This window comes from Pelophylax lessonae, assembly GCF_965119305.1.
Source record: "Pelophylax lessonae genome assembly, chromosome: 13".
Lineage (NCBI taxonomy): Eukaryota > Metazoa > Chordata > Amphibia > Anura > Ranidae > Pelophylax > Pelophylax lessonae.
Window position 1 is genome coordinate 8,681,934 of NC_138780.1, and position 21,701 is coordinate 8,703,634.

The window sequence follows — 21,701 nt, forward strand, 5'->3', positions numbered from 1 at the left end:
GCCCCCGCTGCCTTGCTGCAACCCTTCTCCTCCATATTATAGGACCTCTATTGTGATATTATATTCTGAGGATAATACAGGGGACCATAGTATTCAGCATGTTCTCTTCTACATTTCACATCCGTATATATATATATATATATATATATATATATCTTCTCTCCACTTTTACTACACTTCTTCTTGTTCTGCGTGTAAAAATGGCAGTTACCGGGGTTGGGATGAACCATGACAATGCCAGGGGACACATACTGGTCACCTTTTATTGTGAAATAGTTTGTCCCAACCCCCGGTCACTGCCGTTTCTTTTATTATTTATTGAATTCTGTGTGTAAATGTGGAGAAAAATATAAAGACGTGTATAAAGGGAATATAGTGAGTAGTATTGCCACATGTATTACCAGCGTACACATACAAGATGGACTTCTCCTCATATTACACCCGGTGCTTGCAGCACTGACAACTTACTGAGCTCCTGAGATTTGTTTATTTGCTTTTTGTTAAAAATGTAATTGTTAATAAATGATGTATTTTCTATATTCGTTACATTTTTCTCAAATCCGACCTCCAGGCCCCCCCTCTCCTGGACTGAAATGGCTTACTCTGATTTCACTGCACACTGTGTACCTCTCGCAATGTGCATTAGAAGCTGCTGCAAGTCAGATAGATAGATCGATCGATCAGATAGAGCCCGCCTCATTTCTTGGCTGGAGGATGTCCAACATCATCTAGCTCAGTGATGGCGATCACTCTAGCTCTTTCCTTCCCCAAACCTGACTCTCCCTGGCTTCTCTGCCTTTTTGGCTAAGATCAAACGTAGTATCTGTTCTTATCAGTGATCCAGTAGGGGGCACTGTGCTATCACCTGACCTGACCTAGTGGTGGCTATGCAAACCTGCTTGAGGGATGGGAACCCGGAAGGTTAGTACTGGCAGGAATTGAAACCGGAGCGCCCACAGGTCATTGGGGGCAGGGAGTATATTCTCCCTGAGAAAGCTGGAAGGGTCCATTACCTCCTGATTCGAACAGTCTACCTTGTCTGGTCATGGGAAGGCTGAGAGTCCGCAGTGTCTGTGCCCTCTGGGAGCGGCCACCCCAGAGGTGCTCTTATGGCGCTTTTCCACTGCATGGTACGGATCAGTTTGGCTCGGTTTGGCGCCTTTCCACTGCATGGTACCGCATGGTACGGGTTAGAACAGTTCGGTACAACGGCGCTTTTCCACCACATGGTACGGCTCGGTACGGCTCACTTAAACAGTACCACCTCGGTTGGGGTTCCAAGCAAGCCGTACCGATACCATATCCCACAATCCTTTGCATGCAGCATTGATTTTTTGTCACTACTAGCCACTGATTGGTCAGAGAATCGTTGTAATCCCACCCACTTACTACTAAGTACTACAACAGTGGAGAAGCAAACTGAGCCGAGTAGAGCCTATACAGTGCTGAAACGTGCCGACTCGTACCATGCAGTGGAAAAGCAAACTGAGCCGAGCCAAGCAGTGCCGAGTGGAGCCGAGCCGGTACTCACAGTGGAAAAGTGCCATTAGTAACCCCCTTGGTGTTGGACCCCAATGTGTGAACCGCCACATGATCACTGCTTCAAACACTTTTTTCTGCACTGTGCCTATTAGGGCTGGGCCTTTTGGCTAAAGTCCGGGGCAATTTTTGTTACCAGGCCTCAGGGCCCGGCCACTGCACCATGCGCAGCCACTTATTTATTTATTTCCTCTCCCACGTTTTGTCACTTTCACTTATGTGTGTTTTTTTTTTTTTCTCTCTAAGAGGGAGGGTCTTTGGGCTTTCCCTGAAGTCTAGGGGGGAAGATGCATGGCCCTCAGGCTCCTTCCTGCTGACCTGCTGATGACATCACTGATTTATTAAATAAAGTATGTCAGGAAGACGGAAAGATTTATTTAATAATGTCATCAGCATGTTGATGGGGAACCAGGGAAGGGAAAATAATAGGCAGATTAAACTTCAGCTTTGCAAACATTAGCTAGAGGTTTACTATAGATTGAAGCACACATACTAGTTAATTTGTGGGAAAGTTTTGTCTGGAGTTCCCCTTTAATCTAGACCCTATGACTGACTAAGCCCTGATGGGCGGGGCAAAATGCATCAGAGGAAGGTGTGGTTTTTGACAGAGACATGTAGGCTGAGGCTGCTCCATACCTCTATGTTACACGGACTGGTCAGGAGAGCAGTGGTGTTCTTCATGAATTAAAATAAAGTTTTGTCTGGAGTTCCCTTTTAACCTAGACCCTATGACTAAGTCCTGATGGGCGGGGTCACCCATAGGGGGTGTGGTTTTTGCCAGAGACACGTAGGCTGAGGCTGCTCCTTGCCTCTGTTACACGGGCTGATCGGGAGATCGGTGGTGTTCTTCATAACTGTAAATAAAGTTTTGTCTGGAGTTCCCCTTTAAACTAAACCCTATGACTAAGCCCTGATGGGCGGGGTGAAACGCATCAGAGGGGGTGTGGTTTTTGACAGAGACACGTAGGCTGAGGCCGCGCCATACCTCTGTTACATGGGATGGTCGGGAGAGTGGCGTTCTTTATTTATGAATATAAATAAAGTTTTGTCTGGAGTTCACCTTTAATCTAGACCCTTTGACTAAGCCCTGATGGGTGGGGTGAAACGCATCAGAGGGGGTGTGGTTTTTGATGGAGACGTGTAAGCTGAGGATGGTCCTTACCTCTGTTAACACAGGCTGGTCGGGAGAGTGGTGTTCTTTATTCTTTAATGTAAATAAAGTTTTGTCTGGAGTTCCTCTTTAAGCTAGCCCCTATGACTAAGCCCTGATGGGCGGGGTTAAATGCATCTGAGGGGGTTTGGTTTTTGATGGAGACGTGTAAGCTGAGGCCGCTCCTTACCTCTATGTTACAGGGGCTGGTCGGGAGAGCGGTGGTGGTCTTTAGTCTTTACATGTTGCGGAACTACACATCCCATGATGCATTGTAAAACTCTGACATTCACAGGCATGGCTAGGCATGATGGGAATTGTAGTTCCTTAACACCTGGAGGGCCATAGTTTGGAGCCCTCTGATCTAGACCCTATGACTAAGCCCTGATGGGCGGGGCGAAACTCATCAGGGGGGTGTGGTTTTTGGTGGAGACACTTACGTTGAGGCCGCTTCTTACCTCTTTGTTACACGGGCTGGTCTGGGAAGTGGCATTCTTCATGAATGTAAATAAAGTTTTGTCTGGAGTTCCCCTTAAATCTAGACCCTATGACTAAGCCCTGATGGGCGGGGCGAAACTCATCAGGGGAGTGTGGTTTTTGGTGGAGACACTTACGTTGAGGCTGCTTCTTACCTCTTTGTTACACGGGCTGGTCTGGGAAGTGGCATTCTTCATGAATGTAAATAAAGTTTTGTCTGGAGTTCCCCTTAAATCTAGACCCTATGACTAAGCCCTGATGGGCAGGGCGAAACTCATCAGGGGGGTGTGGTTTTTGGTGGAGACACGTACGTTGAGGCCGCTTCTTACCTCTTTGTTACACGGGCTGGTCGGGAGAGTGGTGGTGTTCTTCATGAATGTAAATAAAGTTTTTGTCTGGAGTTCCCCTTTAATCCCTGGGACTTTCCGCAGGGGTTGAGGTCGGGGGTGGCGGGGTTCATCGTTGTTCTCCGCCATCCTTAAATATCAGGTTATGTTCTCCGGCAGAATACATAAACACGCCTCGGGCCTCTGTGGTGTGCTGTGAACTCCGTCCCCTTCCTGATTACACAGTGTGGCTCCCAGTCCCGGCCTTACACTGGTTTCCAGTGATTTACTGGGTTGTTGTCCAAACCTCAGCTGGCGGTCAGAGAACACGAGTCCCGGCCACAGCCTCATGGATGATGTTGTGATTGAAGAGAATGTAGTTAACCCTCTGTAAACATCCCTTGTAATAGAAATAAGCAGGACAGGACCTCTTTATGGAGAGATCTGGGGTCAAAAAGAGCTCACATCTCACATTTACCCTCAAAATCAAAAGAAAAAAAAAGAAAATGTTGAGACTTTGACCTTAAAAAAAAGAAAAAAATATGTTTTAAGGCCTGAGAACTGGAAGTAACATAGGAGGCTGCTCCAGTCCTCCAAGGGCATAGAGCCAAGTGGGGGCTATTTTGCCTTCACTCGACTTCCTGCCTAGCCATAGGCTGCATCGGATCGCTTCTGGGCTTACCAACGCCGCTGGGATCACTTTCATCCGACGCCGAATTAGTCCCGGTTCACACTTATGCGATGCTGGATCCCTGCGAATCTACTGCGGGTTCCCGCATCACATTCCCAGCACAGGCAGTTTACACTGCCATATGCGAATCGATCACATACCGCAGTGCGATCTGACATTCGGACACAAATCGGATCGCATTGGTGTGAACCACCATGCGTACGATCCTGCTGCGGACCCAAAAAAAGGGTCCTGTGCGTGTTCAGTCCGAATCCGATGCGAATTCAGCCATACTATCCTTGATGTCATTGGGAGGAATTTGCCCCATCGTTAATGTCATTGTGAGGAAATGGCCCCATTGATGTCATTGGAAGGAATTGGCCCCATCAATGTCATTGGGAGGATTTGGCCCCATCATTGATGTCATTGGGAGGAATTGGCTCCATCCTTGGTGTCTTTGGGAGGAATGGGCCCCATTGATGTCATTGGGAGGAATTGGCCCCATCAATGTCATTGGGAGGATTTGGCCCCATCATTGATGTCATTGGGAGGAATTGGCTCCATCCTTGGTGTCTTTGGGAGGAATGGGCCCCATTGATGTCATTGGGAGGAATTGGCCCCATCCTAAGCATCTTTGGGAGGAATTGGCCCCATCCTAAGCGTCTTTGGGAGGAATTGGCCCCATCCTAAGCGTCTTTGGGAGGAATTGGCCCCATCCTTGGTGTCTTTGGGAGGAATCAGCCCCATTGTTGATGTCATTGGGAGGAATTGGCCCCATCAATGTCATTGGGAGGATTTGGCCCCATCATTGATGTCATTGGGAGGAATTGGCTCCATCCTTGGTGTCTTTGGGAGGAATGGGCCCCATTGATGTCATTGGGAGGAATTGGCCCCATCCTAAGCGTCTTTGGGAGGAATTGGCCCCATCCTAAGCGTCTTTGGGAGGAATTGGCCCCATCCTAAGCGTCTTTGGGAGGAATTGGCCCCATCCTAAGCGTCTTTGGGAGGAATTGGCCCCATCCTTGGTGTCTTTGGGAGGAATTGGACCCATCAATGTCATTGGGAGGAATTGGGCCCATCGATGTCATTGGGAGGAATTGACCCCATCAATGTCATTTGGAGGAATTCTGCCCTTCACTGGTAAAAGCAAACAAAGGGCTGGAGAAAAGCAAGCAAAGGGCCTCACCTGGCCCTCAGGGCTGCAGTTTGGAGACCACTGTTCTAGGGGGGTATAGAAGTAATTTGCGAGAACATTTGGGGATGGGAGGTTTTCCATGCCATGGGATTTCTACTGACTCCTTAGTTTGTACTGAGATTGAAGCGGAACGCCAAAAATGGTTCATCCAGATACCAATCCAATCCCAGAAACCAATCCAATCCCAGAAACCAATCCAATCCCAGATACAAATCCAATCCCAGAAACCAATCCAATCCCAGAAACCAATCCAATCCCAGATACAAATCCAATCCCAGATACCAATCCTATCCCAGATACAAATCCTATCCCAGATACAAATCCTATCCCAGATACAAATCCGATCCCAGATACAAATCCGATCCTAGATGCCAATCCAATCCCAGATACAAATCCGATCCCAATCCAATCCCAGATACAAATCCGATCCCAATCCAATCCCAGATACAAATCTGATCCCAGATACAAATCCGATCCCAGATACAAATCCTATCCCAGATACCAATCCTATCCCAGATACAAATCCTATCCCAGATACAAATCCGATCCCAGATACAAATCCTATCCCAGATACAAATCCGATCCCAGATACAAATCCGATCCTAGATCCCAATCCAATCCCAGATACAAATCCGATCCCAATCCAATCCCAGATACAAATCTGATCCCAGATACCAATCCGGTCCCAGATAAAAACCCTATCCCAGATACTAATCCAATCCCAGATACAAATCCGATCCCAGATACAAATCCTATCCCAGATACAAATCCGATCCCAGATACAAATCCGATCCCAGATACCATTAAATAGTTTGTCACAAAACGATCACATTGGATTTCAGAGGGCATCACAAATGTAAACATTTCCTTCTCTGGCTACAGCTGTATGAGTTTTCTTTTTTGGGCTGCTTGGCTGCAGAACGATTTCCTGATATAAATGTATTCATTCTGGAAGAGGAGTAGAAGAGACCCTGCTGACCCCGCTGGAAGTATTTTAGAACTTGGAGCTTTACCTGAACTGCACACAGAACACTCTGAGCCAATCCACACACATAGACCGGCTCTGTTCTACTTCTCCTGAGCCCATGGAGAGGAGTACAGACAACAAGAGACACTGATCAGGATAATCCCATTCCTGAGATCATTGGAGAAACTTCTCTGGTATCCGATCAATATGTGAATCGTAGAAGATATAAGAAGGTACACTATATTGTCAAAAGTATTGGTACGCCTGCCTTTACACCCACATGAACTTTAATGGCATCTCATTCTTAGTCCGTGACTAAGAATCAGCCCCATCGTTGATGTCATTGGGAGGAATAGACCCCATCCTTGGTGTCTTTGGGACCCATCTAAGTGACTTGGACCACCCTTTGCAGCTATAACAGCTTCAACTCTTCTGGGAAGGCTGTCCACAAGGTTTAGGAGTGTCTATGGGAATGTTTGACCATTCTTCCAGAAGCACATTTGTGAGGTCAGGCACTGATGTTGGGTGAGAAGGCCTGGTTCACAGTCTCCGCTCTAATTCATCCCAAAGATGTTCTATCGGGTTGAAGTCAGGCCAGTCAAGTTCTCCACTCCAAACTTTCTCTTCCATGTCTTTATGGACCTTGCTTTGGGCACTGGTCCAAATCATTTGGAGGAGGGGGGATTATGGTGTGGGATTGTTTTTCAGCGGTTGGCCCCTTAGTTCCAGTGAAGGGAATACCAAGACATTTTGGACAATTTCATGCTCCCAACTTTGTGGGAGGAGTTTGGGGATGGCCCCTTCCTGTTCCAACATGACTGCACACCAGTACACAAAGCAAGGTCCATAAAGACATGGATGAGCGAGTTTGGGGTGGAGGAACTTCACTGGCGCCTGACCTCACAAATGCGCTTCTGGAAGAATGGTCAAACATTCCCATAGACACACTCCTAAACCTTGTGGACAAGGTCAACCAGAAGAGTTGAAGCCCTTTGTCCACCCTTTGGACACGCCCTTTTAGCCAGTTCCGTATCCAAGAGCAAACCTTGCGGTCGATGCCTGCAGACCTTATTTTATAAATTAAGCGCTTGTGGGGAACTGTATCAAACGCCTTAGCGAAATCCAGGTACACCACATCCACTGGTCTCCCCCTATCTAGCTCACAGCTCACCTCCTCATAGAATGTTAAGAGATTGGTTTGACAAGAACGCCCATTTGTAAACCCGTGCTGATTACTGCTGATGATGCTGTTGTCTTTAGCAAACTCTACGATATAGTCCCTTATCATCCCCTCCAGAAGTTTACATACTATCGATGTCAGACTGACCGGCCTATAATTTCTCGGGACATGCCTCTGCCCTTTTTTGAATATCGGAATCACGTTAGCCTTCCTCCAATCCTCCGGTACATTTCCTGTCATAATACTGTCAGCAAAGATCAGGAACAGTGGTCTAGATATAATCTTACTAAGTTCTTTGAGTACTCTCGGATGTACGCCATCCGGGCCTGGTGATTTATTTGTGTTAATTTTATCCAGCCTTTCCCTGATTTCACCCTCTGTTAGCCATAGCGGCATTAAAGTTCATGTGCAGGCGTCCCAATACTTTTGACAATATAATGTACATGCTAGAGCCAGTTATCCCACCAGCATGTCTTGGGAGGAAACCCTAGCATGTCTTCGGAGAGTTGTCACCCTAGGACAGGAAGTGTGTTTCTGCTGGGATCATCTGGTGAAAATAAAGGGAAAAAATCCTAAAAAAGAAAACGAATGCAGCCACCACATCTATGTGTAGGTAAAAAGCAATATAAAACACGTGTGACCAGCTTTAGATCGGAGTTCCGTCATTTGTGGACCTGCATACAGAAGAGTTTGGATTGATTTACTAAAGGAAATATACTGAGCTCTTTGCAGGTACAGTTGCTCCAGTGCTTAGTAAATGAGGGGGATCTCTGCTGACTTCCATCATCCAATCATCTGCAAGCAAAAATGCTATTTCCTTTAGTAAATCCAAACCGTTGCATATAGCCAATTTATCACTGAAAAGAGGAGAACGTCATCAATCTCTGGTTCCTGTGACCCTGTGATTGGAAAGCTTGGCTGGCACGGGGTAACAGCTCCATAAGACGTGGCTCTGGGCTCTCTACCCAGGTAACCCCAGGTCACGGAGTCCGCCCAGCGCCGCTTCCCATTTTGAGGTCTGACCGCTGGCGGAAATGCATCCGCCATTACAGGGAGAGGAAGACGGGGAGTGAAGATAATAGCATAGGGCCCTCTACAACATCATCCCAACATGGCATTATATCATCAAATCACCGGACTCTGCCAAACCTTCCATTTAACCCCTCGGGATAGACTCATCTTGTCTCCGCTACTTCAGATGGCTTGTAGAGGGAAACTAACTTAATTTAAGTCAGTACATTCTGAGTTAAGGTAATATTACCCTTAAATTATACTTTTTGATCGTATTTATACATATATATATATATATATATATATATATATATATATACAGTGGGTACGGAAAGTATTCAGACCCCCTTAAATTTTTCACTCTTTGTTAGATTGCAGCCATTTGCTAAATCATTTAAGTTCATTCTTCTTCCTCATGAATGTACACATAGCACCCCATACTGACAGAAAAACACAGAATTGTTGACATTGTTGCAGATTTATTAAAAAAGAAAAACTGAAATATCACATGGTCCTAAGTATTCAGACCCTTTGCTGTGACACTCATATATTTAACTCAGGTGCTTTCCATTTCTTCTGATCATCCTGGAGATGGTTCTACACCTTCATTTGAGTCCAGCTGTGTTTGATTATACTGATTGCACTTGATTAGGAAAGCCACACACCTGTCTATACAAGACCTTCCAGATCACAATGCATGTCAGAGCAAATGAGAATCATGAGGTCAAAGGAACTGCCTGAAGAGCTCAGAGACAGAATTGTGGCAAGGCACAGATCTGGCCAAGGTTACAAAAAGATTTCTGCTGCACTTAAGGTTCCTAAGAGCACAGTGGCCTCCATAATCCTCAAATAGAAGACGTTTGGGACGACCAGAACCCTTCCTAGAGCTGGCCGTCCAGCCAAACTGAGCTATCTGGGGAGAAGAGCCTTGGTGAGAGAGGTAAAGAAGAACCCAAAGATCACTGTAGCTGAGCTCCAGAGATGCAGTCAGGAGATGGGAGAAAGTTGTAGAAAGTCAACCATCACTGCAGCCCTCCACCAGTCGGGGCTTTATGGCAGAGTGGCCCGACGGAAGCCTCTCCTCAGTGTAAGACACATGAAAGCCCGCATGCAGTTTGCTAAAAAACACCAGAAGGACTCCAAGATGGTGAGAAATAAGATTCTCTGGTCTGATGAGACCAAAATAGAACTTTTGGGCCTTAATTCTAAGCGGTATGTGTGGAGAAAACCAGGCACTGCTCATCACCTGTCCAATACAGTCCCAACAGTGAAGCATGGTGGTGGCAGCATCATGCTGTGGGGGTGTTTTTCAGCTGCAGGGACAGGATGACTGGTTGCAATCGAGGGAAAGATGAATGCGGCCAAGTACAGCGATATCCTGGACAAAAACCTTCTCCAGAGTACTCTGGACCTCAGACTGGGCCGAAAGTTTACCTTCCAACAAGACAATGACCCTAAGCACACAGCTAAAATAACGAAGGAGTGGCTTCACAACAACTCCATGACTGTTCTTGAATGGCCCAGCCAGAGCCCTGACTTAAACCCAATTGAGCATCTCTGGAGAGACCTAAAAATGGCTGTCCACCAACGTTTACCATCCAACCTGACAGAACTGGAGAGGATCTGCAAGGAGGAATGGCAGAGGATCCCCAAATCCAGGTGTGAAAGACTTGTTGCATCTTTCCCAAAAAGACTCCTGGCTGTATTAGATCAAAAGGGGGCTTCTACTAAATACTGAGCAAAGGGTCTGAATACTTAGGACCATGTGATATTTCAGTTTTTCTTTTTTAATAAATCTGCAACAATGTCAACAATTCTGTGTTTTTCTGTCAGTATGGGGTGCTATGTGTACATTCATGAGGAAGAAGAATGAACTTAAATGATTTTAGCAAATGGCTGCAATATAATAAAGAGTGAAAAATTTAAGGGGGTCTGAATACTTTCCGTACCCACTGTATATATATTAAAAAAGAATAGCGCACACATGCAAAAGAAATTACTACCAAATTTGAAGACAATCCGTAAATAAAAATGGGGATTTAGTTCCACCATATGGCCATATAGTGCTCAAGCCCACCACTACGTCAAAGTACCCCATTATCAGTGGGTCCTACACTATCCATGAAAAATAGATGAATCCAGCCTTTCTAACCCTTGGAGATAATACTCCTTGCTGGGAAGGATGTGCAAATGCACCACAGGGGACTCCTCCTATATCCACTTGATAGTGGACACTGATAGAGTACAGGTGTGTGTGGGGGGTGGGGTGGGGTGCTCAACCTCGGTAGTCTGGTCAGACTGAATACATAATAAACGAGCAAAAAATTTGGGATATATATATATATATATATATATATATATATATATATGTATTTATACTGTATATAAACAGCAGTGTGAAATAGTCCATGCAGAAATCAAGTAGTGTTCCCAACTAACCACCAATAATAAACAGAAGTTTGGTGAGAAGGCGGGGATGCCTGAAATACCGATATTTTTCGATACCGATATTTTGGTCACAATGTATTGGTATCGGCTGATATGGGACGATATTTTGTACATTTAAAGTTTTGAAAAATAAAGACAATTTTTGACACAAATCTGGTGCTGAACATGTTAATTTTTGTTTAATGCTTAATGGCTGGCTTGCTGGCAACCTGTGGTGGGTGGCTGGCTGGCACCCTGTGGTGGCTGGCTGGCTGGCACCCTGTGGTGGGTGTCTTGCTGGCTGGCTGGCACCCTGTGGTGGCTGGCTGGCACCCTGTGGTGGGTGGCTGGCTGGCTGGCACCCTGTGGTGGGTGGCTGGCTGGCTGGTACAGGGCCTGTGGGTCACTGGCTGGCTCGCTGGTACAGTGCCTGTGGCTGGCTGGCTGGTAACAGGACCTGTGGGTGGCTGGCTGTTACAGTGCCTATGGCTGGCTGGTACAGTGCCTGTGGCTGGCTGGTACAGGGCCTGTGGGTGGCTGGCTGGCACTGGACTGCTGTGGGTGGGTGTATGGCTGTCATACACTCCCGCGAGACTAATCCCGACTCCAGATGAGGCTGTCCAAAGTGAGAGAGGCGGCCTAAGAAGGCAGAATGACGTCACAAAAATATCGGCAATATCGGTATTATGTGAGACTGTTGGGATCAACCTACATCATTGTGATTATCACAGATGACTATGGCTTTTAACACATTTTTTGGTATTAGTCTACAAATATTTTATGAGAATTGTCATTTTGTGATTAACAAATCTTTGTTTGACTCTCAATGAAATATTCAAAGTCCCATTTACATACTTGGTTTGCTTTATATGATGTGGCCCTTGTACTGAAAAGTTTGGAGACCCCGATCTAAAGACCATTGTACCATTAGATCAGGGATCCTCAAGCTATGACCCTCCAGCTGTTGCGGAACTACACATCCCATGAGGCATTGTAAAACTCTGACATTCACAGACATGGCTAGGCATGATGGGAATTGTAGTTCCTGAACAATTGGAGTGCCGTAGTTTGAAGACCCCTGCATTAGATGGTAATGTGTGTGGTGGGCTCTAGGGGTATAGCAGGAGCAAGGAAAAGGCGGACAAGTTCTATTTACAAACTTGATTGATCTACCTGGATACATTGTTGAGTTCAGAGGAAGTGATTTTCTACATTGTTTCAATCTATTCTATAATTCCAAGATTTTATTTTCTTTGTAGCCATATTTGCAGTAAAGATTATCTTCTCTGTTTGGACATTCCATTGACCTAGATAAACACATACAGTATTGAATCCTGATTGCTTTGCCAACTGGCACAGAAGGACTTCTTTCCTCAGCCCGCTGGCTTTAGGATGTCCTCTATTTTTGGTGAAATGATCTACGACTAGGAAAAAAAAAAAGTAATTTCTGTTTTCTGGTCGCCGGACACACAGTGAAACTGCTGGGTGCCACGAAACTCTGGTCCCTCCTCCTCTGTGGGGGCACAGAGGGTGCCAGGTCATCCTGTATATATGTATGGTGCTTCAGCCAGAGGAGAATAGAGACCCGAGAAGGAGCACAGACTCAGAGCTTGAGAAGAAGACAAGAACTGCAACCATGAAACTGGTCATTGTCGCCGCTTTACTTGGGTTGGTGGTTGTGTGCATGGGACGTAGAGGTAAGTACACGACTCTATGAGCATCTCCTGAACCCTTCTCACTGTTATCTTTACACATCACTCTACTGATCACTCTATAGAAATGGTAGAACCTTCTAGAAGTGCTCCTAGAGAGTCATCATTCCATTAACAATTGTTAGCTTAGTGTTTGGTTCAAGCTGGAGAGTTATACCACCTAAGATCAACCCCGTACACATAGATTTCTGAAGGTTGGTTTGTCTTTGAATGGTTGGTTGTTGTTAATGCAGTCATGACGAATAATGACAGTGGGAACCCCTTATAATGGGCACAGCGGGTGTACAGACCCATGAACTCAGCACAGGGATGGTGGGAACCCCTCATAATGGGCACAGCAGGTATACAGACCCAGGAACTCAGCACAGGGATGGTGGGAACCCCTCATAATGGGCACAGCAGGTATACAGACCCAGGAACTCAGCACAGGGATGGTGGGAACCCCTCAAAATGGGCACAGCAGGTGCACAGACCCAGAAACTCAGCACAGGGATGGGGGGAACCCCTCATATAGGAGAACACCAGGTGTACAGACCTGGGAATCCAGTGTAGGGATGGTGGGAAGCCCTCATAATGGGCACAGCAGGTGTACAGACCTGGAAACTCAGCACATGGATGGTGGAAACCCCTCATAATGGGCACAGCAGGTGTACAGACTCAGGAACTAAGCACAGGGATGGTGAAAACCCCTCAAAATGGGCACAGCAGGTGAACAGACAAAAATAACTCAGCACAGGGATGGTGGGAACCCCTCATAATGGGCACAGTAGGTGCACAGACCCAGAAACTCAGCACAGGGATGGTGGAACCCCCTCATATAGGGGAACACCAGGTTTACAGACCTGGGAACCCAGGGTAGGGATGGTGAGAACTCCTCATAATGGGCAAAACAGGTGTACAGACCCGGGAACTCAGCACAGGGATGGTGGGAACCCCTCATAATGGGCACAGCGGGTGTACAGACCCAGGAAATCAGGGCAGAGATATCACCAATAGAGTCTTTGAGATACACAAAAAGTTACTGATTTTATTTACAATGGGAAATAATCTAGTGATGTCATCTGTGCTTTTGTTTTTTTTTTAGCTCACAATCGTGGAAGCCTGGCTGATTCACGCAGTTCTGAAGGTCGGTGTAAATCTCCTTTCATCTACTTATTTCTTGCCCCTTGCTAAATATTTATTATCATGTTTACCCCGATGTGTCCTAATAGACACTTTACAAGAGTCTGGTATCACCCCAATGTTATATCAAACCATACAGCATACCTTATATATTACAAGGGATGTTAACATTCCTTGTAATAGGAATAAAAGTGATAATAAAAAAATTGAAAGGGACAGTGTGAAAATAAAAAATAAAAAGTAAAATAAATAAGAAATTTTTTAATTTCTAATTTTTAATTTTTTTTAAGCACCCCCATATCTCTGTGCTCGTGCGCAAAAGCGGACGCATACGTAAGCTGCCCACGCATATGTAAACAGGGTTCGCTCCCCACATGTGAGGTATCACCGCAAATGTTAGAGCGAGAGCAATCATTTTAGTGCTAGACCCCCTCTGTAACTCTAAACTGGTAACTTGTAAAGGTGTTTGAAGCATCGCCTGTGGAGATTTTTAAGTACCGCATTTTGTCACCATTCCACGAGCGTGCGCAATTTTTAAGCGCAACATGTTAGGTATCTATTTACTCGGCGTAACATCATCTTTCACATTTTACAAAATAATTGGAATAAATAGTGTTTTTTTTTATTCTACTTAATAAAGTATATTTCTTCCCCAAAAATTGCGTTTGCAAAACTGCTGCGCAAATACAGTGTGACATATAAAATTGCAATGATTGTAATTTTTTTTCCACAGGGTTTAATGTATAATGTTTGGGGGGTTCTAAGTAATTTTCTAGCAAAAGATTCTGATTTAAACTTGTAAACAAAAAGTTCCAGAAAAATTATTATTAAATTAAATATAAAATGACAATTGTACAATTGATATATAAAACAAATATAGCAAATGTAATTGTCTGGGGTGTCAACCAATTTCTTTATTGATTTGGCTCTTTATAATTAATATGTTATATGTTTTTAGATGTGTTCAGGAGAAAGAGCATTTTCGAAACGCGTTGATCTTATGTGGACCTTCCTTGTAAAAAATAGGAATGTTCTCTGTAGATAGAGGGATAGAGAGGGTAAAAAAGGGGGAGGGGTATGTCTGTATATTAAGAACAGTATACAGGTAAATATGAGGGATGATATTAATAATGGAGCTATGGACGAGGCAGAATCCCTATGGGTAGAGCTTCAAAGGGAAGGCACGGTGGGGAAGGTAATATTGGGCGTATGCTATAGGCCCCCCAACCAGAGTGAGGAGGGGGAGGCGGACCTCATGTTACAGATAGGATTGGCAGCAAGGATGGGAAATGTCATTATAATGGGGGACTTTAATTATCCGGATATAGACTGGGCAGAAGGAACCGCGCACTCAGCCAAGGCTAGGCAGTTCCTAAATATTTTGCAGGACAATTTCATGGGTCAGATGGTGAATGCACCGACAAGAAACAATGCGGTACTTGACCTACTGATTACCAACAATGCAGACCTGCTCACGGATATAGAAATACGGGAAAACTTAGGGAGCAGTGACCATAGGTCAATTGGTTTCAGTATTAATTACAATAATAGGAAACACAAGGGTAATATTAAGACGCTGAATTTCAAAAGAGCCAATTTCCCTAAACTGCGCTCGCTGCTAGAAAATATCAAATGGGATAGAACCCTGGGAACAAAGAACACTGAGGAAAAATGGGAGTGCTTCAAGAGCATACTTAACAAGGGGGTGGGCCAGTGCATTCCACTGGGAAATAAATTTAAAAGAACAAAACTAAACCCTGGGTGGCTAAACTCCAAAATAAAAATGTATATTAGAGCTAAAGAAAAGGCCTTCAAAAAATACAAGACTGAGGGGTCAGTGGCAGCATTTAAGCATTATAAAGAGTGTAATAAGAAATGTAAAGATGAAATCAGGGCGGCTAAAATAGAACACGAGAGACATATAGCGGAGGAGAGTAAAAAGAACCCCAAGAAGTTCTTTAAGAATATAAACAGTAAGAAAGCGAGGCCAGAACACATTGGCCCCATAAAAGATGATAAAGGAAAAATGGCCACTGAGGACAGAGAAAAGGCGGAAGTGTTAAATAATTTCTTTTCTTCAGTCTTCACAAAGGAATCGGAGGTCTACACGAACCCAGCTTGTAAGGCCGAACTAAATAATACACCTCAGGAAGTGCCGCCATGGCTAACAGAAGATAGACTTAGAGCTAAACTAGAGAAGCTTAACATAAATAAATCCCCGGGACCGGATGGCTTGCACCCGAGGGTTCTTAAAGAGCTCAGCCAGGTGATTGCCAGACCATTATTCTTGATCTTTAAGGATAGTTTACAGACGGGTATGGTGCCAGCTGATTGGAAAAAAGCCAACGTGGTACCAATATTTAAAAAGGGGCCGAGATATATCCCGGGTAACTATAGGCCGATCAGCCTAACATCTGTAGTCTGCAAAATATTGGAGGGGATGTTAAGGGACCACATACAAGACTTTAGTAATGAAAACGGTATTATAAGTATTAATCAGCACGGATTCATGAAAAATCGTTTGTGCCAAACCAATCTATTAACCTCCTACGATGAAGTGAGCTGCCACTTAGATAAAGGTAAGCCTGTGGATGTGGTGTATCTGGACTTTGCAAAGGCCTTCGACACCGTTCCCCACAAACGATTACTGTACAAACTAAGGAAGATAGGTATGGACCATAAGGTGAGTACCTGGATAGAGAACTGGCTCCAGGGGAGAGTCCAGAGGGTGGTGATTAATGGGGAGTACTCGGATTGGGCGGGTGTGGAAAGTGGGGTCCCCCAGGGTTCTGTCCTGGGACCAATCCTGTTTAATTTATTCATAAATGATCTAGAGGAGGGGATATCTAGTACAATCTCAGTATTTGCGGATGATACTAAATTAGGCATGCCAATATCTTCTATGCAGGATGTGGAAACCTTGCAAGTGGACCTGAACAAAATAACGGAGTGGGCAACTACATGGCAGATGAGATTTAATGTTGAAAAATGTAAAGTAATGCACTTGGGGGCCAGAAACCAGAAAGCAAGCTACTCGCTAGGGGGGGAACCTCTGGGTGAGTCTAGGATGGAAAAGGACTTAGGGGTACTGGTAGACAACAGGCTTGGCAGTGGCATGCAATGCCAGGCCGCAGCAAGCAAAGCCAACAGAATACTGGGATGTATAAAAAAGGGGATTCACTCCAGAAATAAAGAGATTATTCTCCCGCTCTACAAGACTCTGGTCCGGCCACATCTGGAGTATGCTGTCCAGTTCTGGGCACCGGTCCTCAGAAAGGATGTGCTGGAACTGGAGAAAGTCCAGAGAAGGGCAACAAAAATAATTAGGGGGATGGAGGACATCAGCTATGAGGAAAGACTACAAGCCCTGAACTTATTCTCTCTGGAGAAGAGACGATTGAGGGGGGATATGATATCAATGTACAAATACTGTACTGGCGACCCTAGCATAAGGAACAAACTATTCAGAGAAAGGAGATACAATAAGACACGTGGCCACTCACTAAAACTAGAGGAAAGGCGGTTTAACCTTAAAGTGCGTAAGGGGTTCTTCACTGTAAGAGCGGTAAGGATGTGGAATTCTCTTCCACAAGCAGTCGTATCAGCAGGGAGCATTGATAGTTTCAAAAAACTATTAGATGGACACCTTAAAGACCACAACATACAGGGGTATACAATGTACAACATACAGGGGTATACAATGTACAACATACAGGGGTATACAATGTACGGCTAAAAGCAAACACACACACACATCATAGGTTGAACTGGATGGACTTGTGTCTTTTTTCAACCTCACTAACTATGTAACTATGTAACTATGTAACTATGTAACAGATGTAAACTATACCTGGGTATATTACATGGATATGGTCACTACTAGTGATCGACCGATATCGGTTTTTTCATTGCCAATATTTTGGCCAATGCATATCGGAATCGGCCGATATTGGCCAATATTTTCGTACATTTAAAAAAATATATATATTTTTTTATTTTTAACAATTGACAGGTACTGTTGTGGAGGGATCTGGGGGTCTAAGACCCCGTTCAGACTGCGGCGACACGACTTGCTGGGGCGACCTGTGAAGTCGCGGTGCACGTTTTGCGACTTGAAGTCAATGCAAGTCGCCTCCAGGTCGCCCCGAAGTAGTACAGGACCCTTTTTCTAAGTCGGAGCAACTTGTGTCGCTCCTATTAGAACGGGTCCTGTACTATTCAATGGCGGGCGACCGACTGCGACTTGTTGCCTGACAAGTGCGCTAGTGTGAATGGAGTCTAAAAGACCCCAAACCCCATCACTTCCGGGTTTTACTTGGAGACCCGATCAGAGACAAATGCGGCTTTGATCGGGTCTACGGGAGCCGTGAAGGCTGGTTGCCTGGGTCTCTTGGTGGGCGGGAGGAGGGGGGACGTCCCCTCCAGCTCCTTGTAATGGCAGCCGAGTGGCTTCTCAGCCTCATTGGTTGTCATTACAAGACATCCGACCGTCAGCTATGGGCACCAGTACCAGGGTGATGCCCTAGCTCAGTGTTTCTCAACCTTTTTTCAGTTGTGGCACCCTTAAGAATTCTGCACAATCTTGAGGCACCCCATTTTAAAATGTAAAAAAAAAAAAAAAACTAAACTAATAGTTTTACATAACGCAGCAACATTCATACACATGGGCCATCCAACATTAGAAGTGATTTATTCCTCCACTATTGCAAACTGGTATGGACTAGTATTCCAGGGTTTCTCTTCTCCCTCAGTTTCTCTTCTTCTATTTGCTAATGTGACCCCGGTGCTAATGGAGAAGGGATGAGGAGGAGTAAATAAGAATGCTGTGCAAGCATCTTTCATTCTCCTTATCAACCATTGATGTCACTGGTTGTCAGGGTACCAGCGGCTTGACACGCACAGTGCCTAGGGTTGTCAGGGTGCCAGCGGCTTCACACGCACAGTGCCCAGGGTTGTCAGGGTGCCAGCGGCTTCACACACACAGTGCCCCGGGTTGTCAGGGTGCCAGTGGCTTGACACGCACAGTGCCCAGGGTTGTCAGGGTGCCAGTGGCTTGACACGCACAGTGCCCAGGGTTGTCAGGGTGCCAGCGGCTTAACACACACAGTGCCCAGGGTTGTCAGGGTGCCAGTGGCTTGACACGCACAGTGCCCAGGGTTGTCAGGGTGCCAGTGGCTTGACACGCACAGTGCCCAGGGTTGTCAGGGTGCCAGCGGCTTCACACACACAGTGCCCAGGGTTGTTAGGGTGCCAGTGGCTTGACCAGCACAGTGCCCAGGGTTGTCATGGTGCCAGTGGCTTGACCAGCACAGTGCCCAGAGTTGTAATTCTACAAAGTAAAAACCTGTGGCAATTTGTTGCCATTTTGCCAAGGCACCCCTGAAGGATCCAGGAGGCACACCAGGGTGCCACGGCACCCTGGTTGAAAAAGGCTGCCCTAGCTGCAGGCATCACCCCGGTACAAGCACTTTCCCGAAATATTGGCAATATCGGTAACCTCAGAGGCTGATTCCAATATATCAGGGAAAGTACATATCGGCCCCCAATATATCGGCTTTGCCGATAACCGGTCGATCCCTAGTCACTACTATGTCCTTTTTACATTTTGTATAATACATTTGCCATGTTATGGTATATTTTCTCTTTTGTTGGCTTCACTCACTTGACCTGTATGTCCTTCTACAGTCCCTTTGCTACAACATGTTCTGTTTTATATATATATATTGGTGGGATGTGAGCATAATCACATGGTATGTTCTTCCTTTATCTAAATATTCCAGCCCTGATTAGCATCTAATGTGTAAAGTGATAAGAAAGTTGGGGATGGACATCTACTATCTCCTTGTCTCACCAGTAACGCCTCTCTTTTCCCTCTGGCAGCGTTTATCTCTAGACAAGAGTCCGCCAACTTTGCCAAAAGACACAGACGTAGCAACCTTCACAATGCGTAAGTGTTGGGTTTCTCCTCCTGTCAATTCTGTTATCCAGAATAACTAACATCAACCTGGTGATAGTCAACCATTGGATCTCCAACAAATGTGCAACTACAAGTCTCAGTACATCCTATCATTCCCTGGAATTTGTAGTTTCACCCAAACTGGTCATCTACAAGTTGACTATCACCATTTATGTGGGTCCTTGCCTCCTATCATGTTACGCAGCGTCTTGGTTGACCAGTGGTGGTAACCTTCTGTTTTCTGTCTTGCTTAGGGTCTTCGGGACCCCTGTAAGAGACCCCCTGGAATCCAAGAGAGAAGTATGTGAGCTCAACCCAAGCTGCGATGAACTGGCCGACCACATCGGATTTAAGGAGGCCTACAGACGCTTCTATGGCCCCGTCTAAAGAACCAGTACAATCGCTTCTCTTCTTTCTACATTACCTTCCACTTATCCTGCTTTCTTCACAACGTATCAAGCTGGCCAGTTGTCACAAGCTTCTTCCGGATGGGCCACACTCTTGTTGCTTTGTGTGTGTTGTAGCTAAGTAGCCATTACCTCATGTAGCCAGGCAAGAATAGCACAGGAGCTGGGGAGGGGGTGGGTATAGGTTTTAGGATGGGCCCTTTAAGGCCGAAAGCACTTTAGATAGACTTTTGCATGCTGTATGAGAAGGAAGGATCAATAAAGGTCACCTCTCTCGGACTTAGATTGCACAGGGTACACATTTCATTTCTGTTATACTTTCATTGACAGGTCCTCTTAGACAGCTAACTGCCACTTGATGACTTATGACAAATTGGCGTAGTCGGCGGGACAATACTGTTGGGTTAAGCAGTTCACCAAGGACTGGGAAGATGGAAGTTCTCTAGACTAGTCTTTGAGGCATTCTTGCTGTTGAGAAACTATAAGTCCCAGCATGCCTTGCCAGTCACTGACTTGTCATTCCGAAACAGTTGAAGAGCCATAGGTTGCAAAAGGTCAGGAAATACCTTACATCCAATAAAAGAACAAATCATCTCTTTCATCTGCATTGTAAGTGAGCCAAACGCACCCTAGGTCTTCTATCGTTATCAATATTATAACATTATATTCAGTTCTGTATACATTGTGGGGGCAGGCAGGTGCAATGAGAGGACAATCCAGACAGGGTGGCAGCATAGTTGCCAACATTTGAAAAAAATTTCCAGGGACAGGCTCCTATTTGCCGGGATTGTCCCGGGAAAAACGGGACAGTTGGCAGGTATGGGTGGTAGGGTCCTTAGTGCCTTGTGTGGCCCCAGACTGACAAACAGCCCGAAATTTAACTTCCCGGCATGGACATGCTTATCAGGCTTGCTTATATCACTTCAATATGGTGCTATGTGGAATTATTTTAATGAATATTGTTTATTATAAATAAATATGTATTAACTTTAGAATGTGTGTGTGTCTGGTTCTACATGGATTGCCAGTGTATATATTATAATACATCTGCAGAATGTTATTCCTTCCATTACTGGTCTAGAGGTATGCAGAACATCCCATACATGAGACCCCCCTCACATCAGAGTACTCCCTACACTTGAGACCCCATCTTATCAGAGTACCCCCTATAGTCGAGACCCCATCACATCAGAGTACTCTCTATCCATGAGACCCCCATCTTATCAGAGTACCCCCTATACTCGAGACCCCATCACACCAGAGTACCCCTTTGGACAAGATCCTCCCATCACATCAGAGTATCCCCTATCCATAAGACTCCCATCTACTCAGAGTACCCCCTATACATCAGACCCCATCACATCAGAGTACCCCCTACACAAGATCTTCCCATCATATCAGAATACCCCCTATCCATGAGACCTCATCACATCAGAGTACCCCTATACACAAGATCCCCCATCTCATCAGAGTACCCCCTATACAAGAGACCAACATCTCATCAGAGTATCCCCTATACATGAGACCCCATCACATCAGAGTACCCCCCTATACATGAGACC

The 21,701-nt window shown here is 45.4% G+C and overlaps 1 protein-coding gene across 1 annotated transcript; it reads left to right on the plus strand.

The window, feature by feature from the left end:
• The first annotated feature begins 12,298 nt into the window (after positions 1-12,298).
• Positions 12,299-20,463, plus strand: BGLAP (bone gamma-carboxyglutamate protein). The gene is made up of 4 exons (XM_082242882.1): positions 12,299-12,639; positions 13,739-13,780; positions 19,657-19,723; positions 19,987-20,463. Exons 1-4 carry the CDS (start codon positions 12,498-12,500, stop codon positions 20,117-20,119), a joined length of 384 nt encoding a protein of 127 aa, XP_082099008.1. The 5' UTR covers positions 12,299-12,497; the 3' UTR covers positions 20,120-20,463.
• The last annotated feature ends 1,238 nt before the right edge of the window (positions 20,464-21,701 follow it).

Coding starts and splice junctions, on each gene's coding strand:
- BGLAP (XM_082242882.1), top strand. CDS start 12,498: ATGGTGCTTCAGCCAGAGGAGAATAGAGACCCGAGAAGGAGCACAGAC. Junction 12,640..13,738: donor TGTGTGCATGGGACGTAGAG/GTAAGTACACGA, acceptor TTTTTTTTTTAG/CTCACAATCGTGGAAGCCTG. Junction 13,781..19,656: donor TGATTCACGCAGTTCTGAAG/GTCGGTGTAAAT, acceptor TCCCTCTGGCAG/CGTTTATCTCTAGACAAGAG.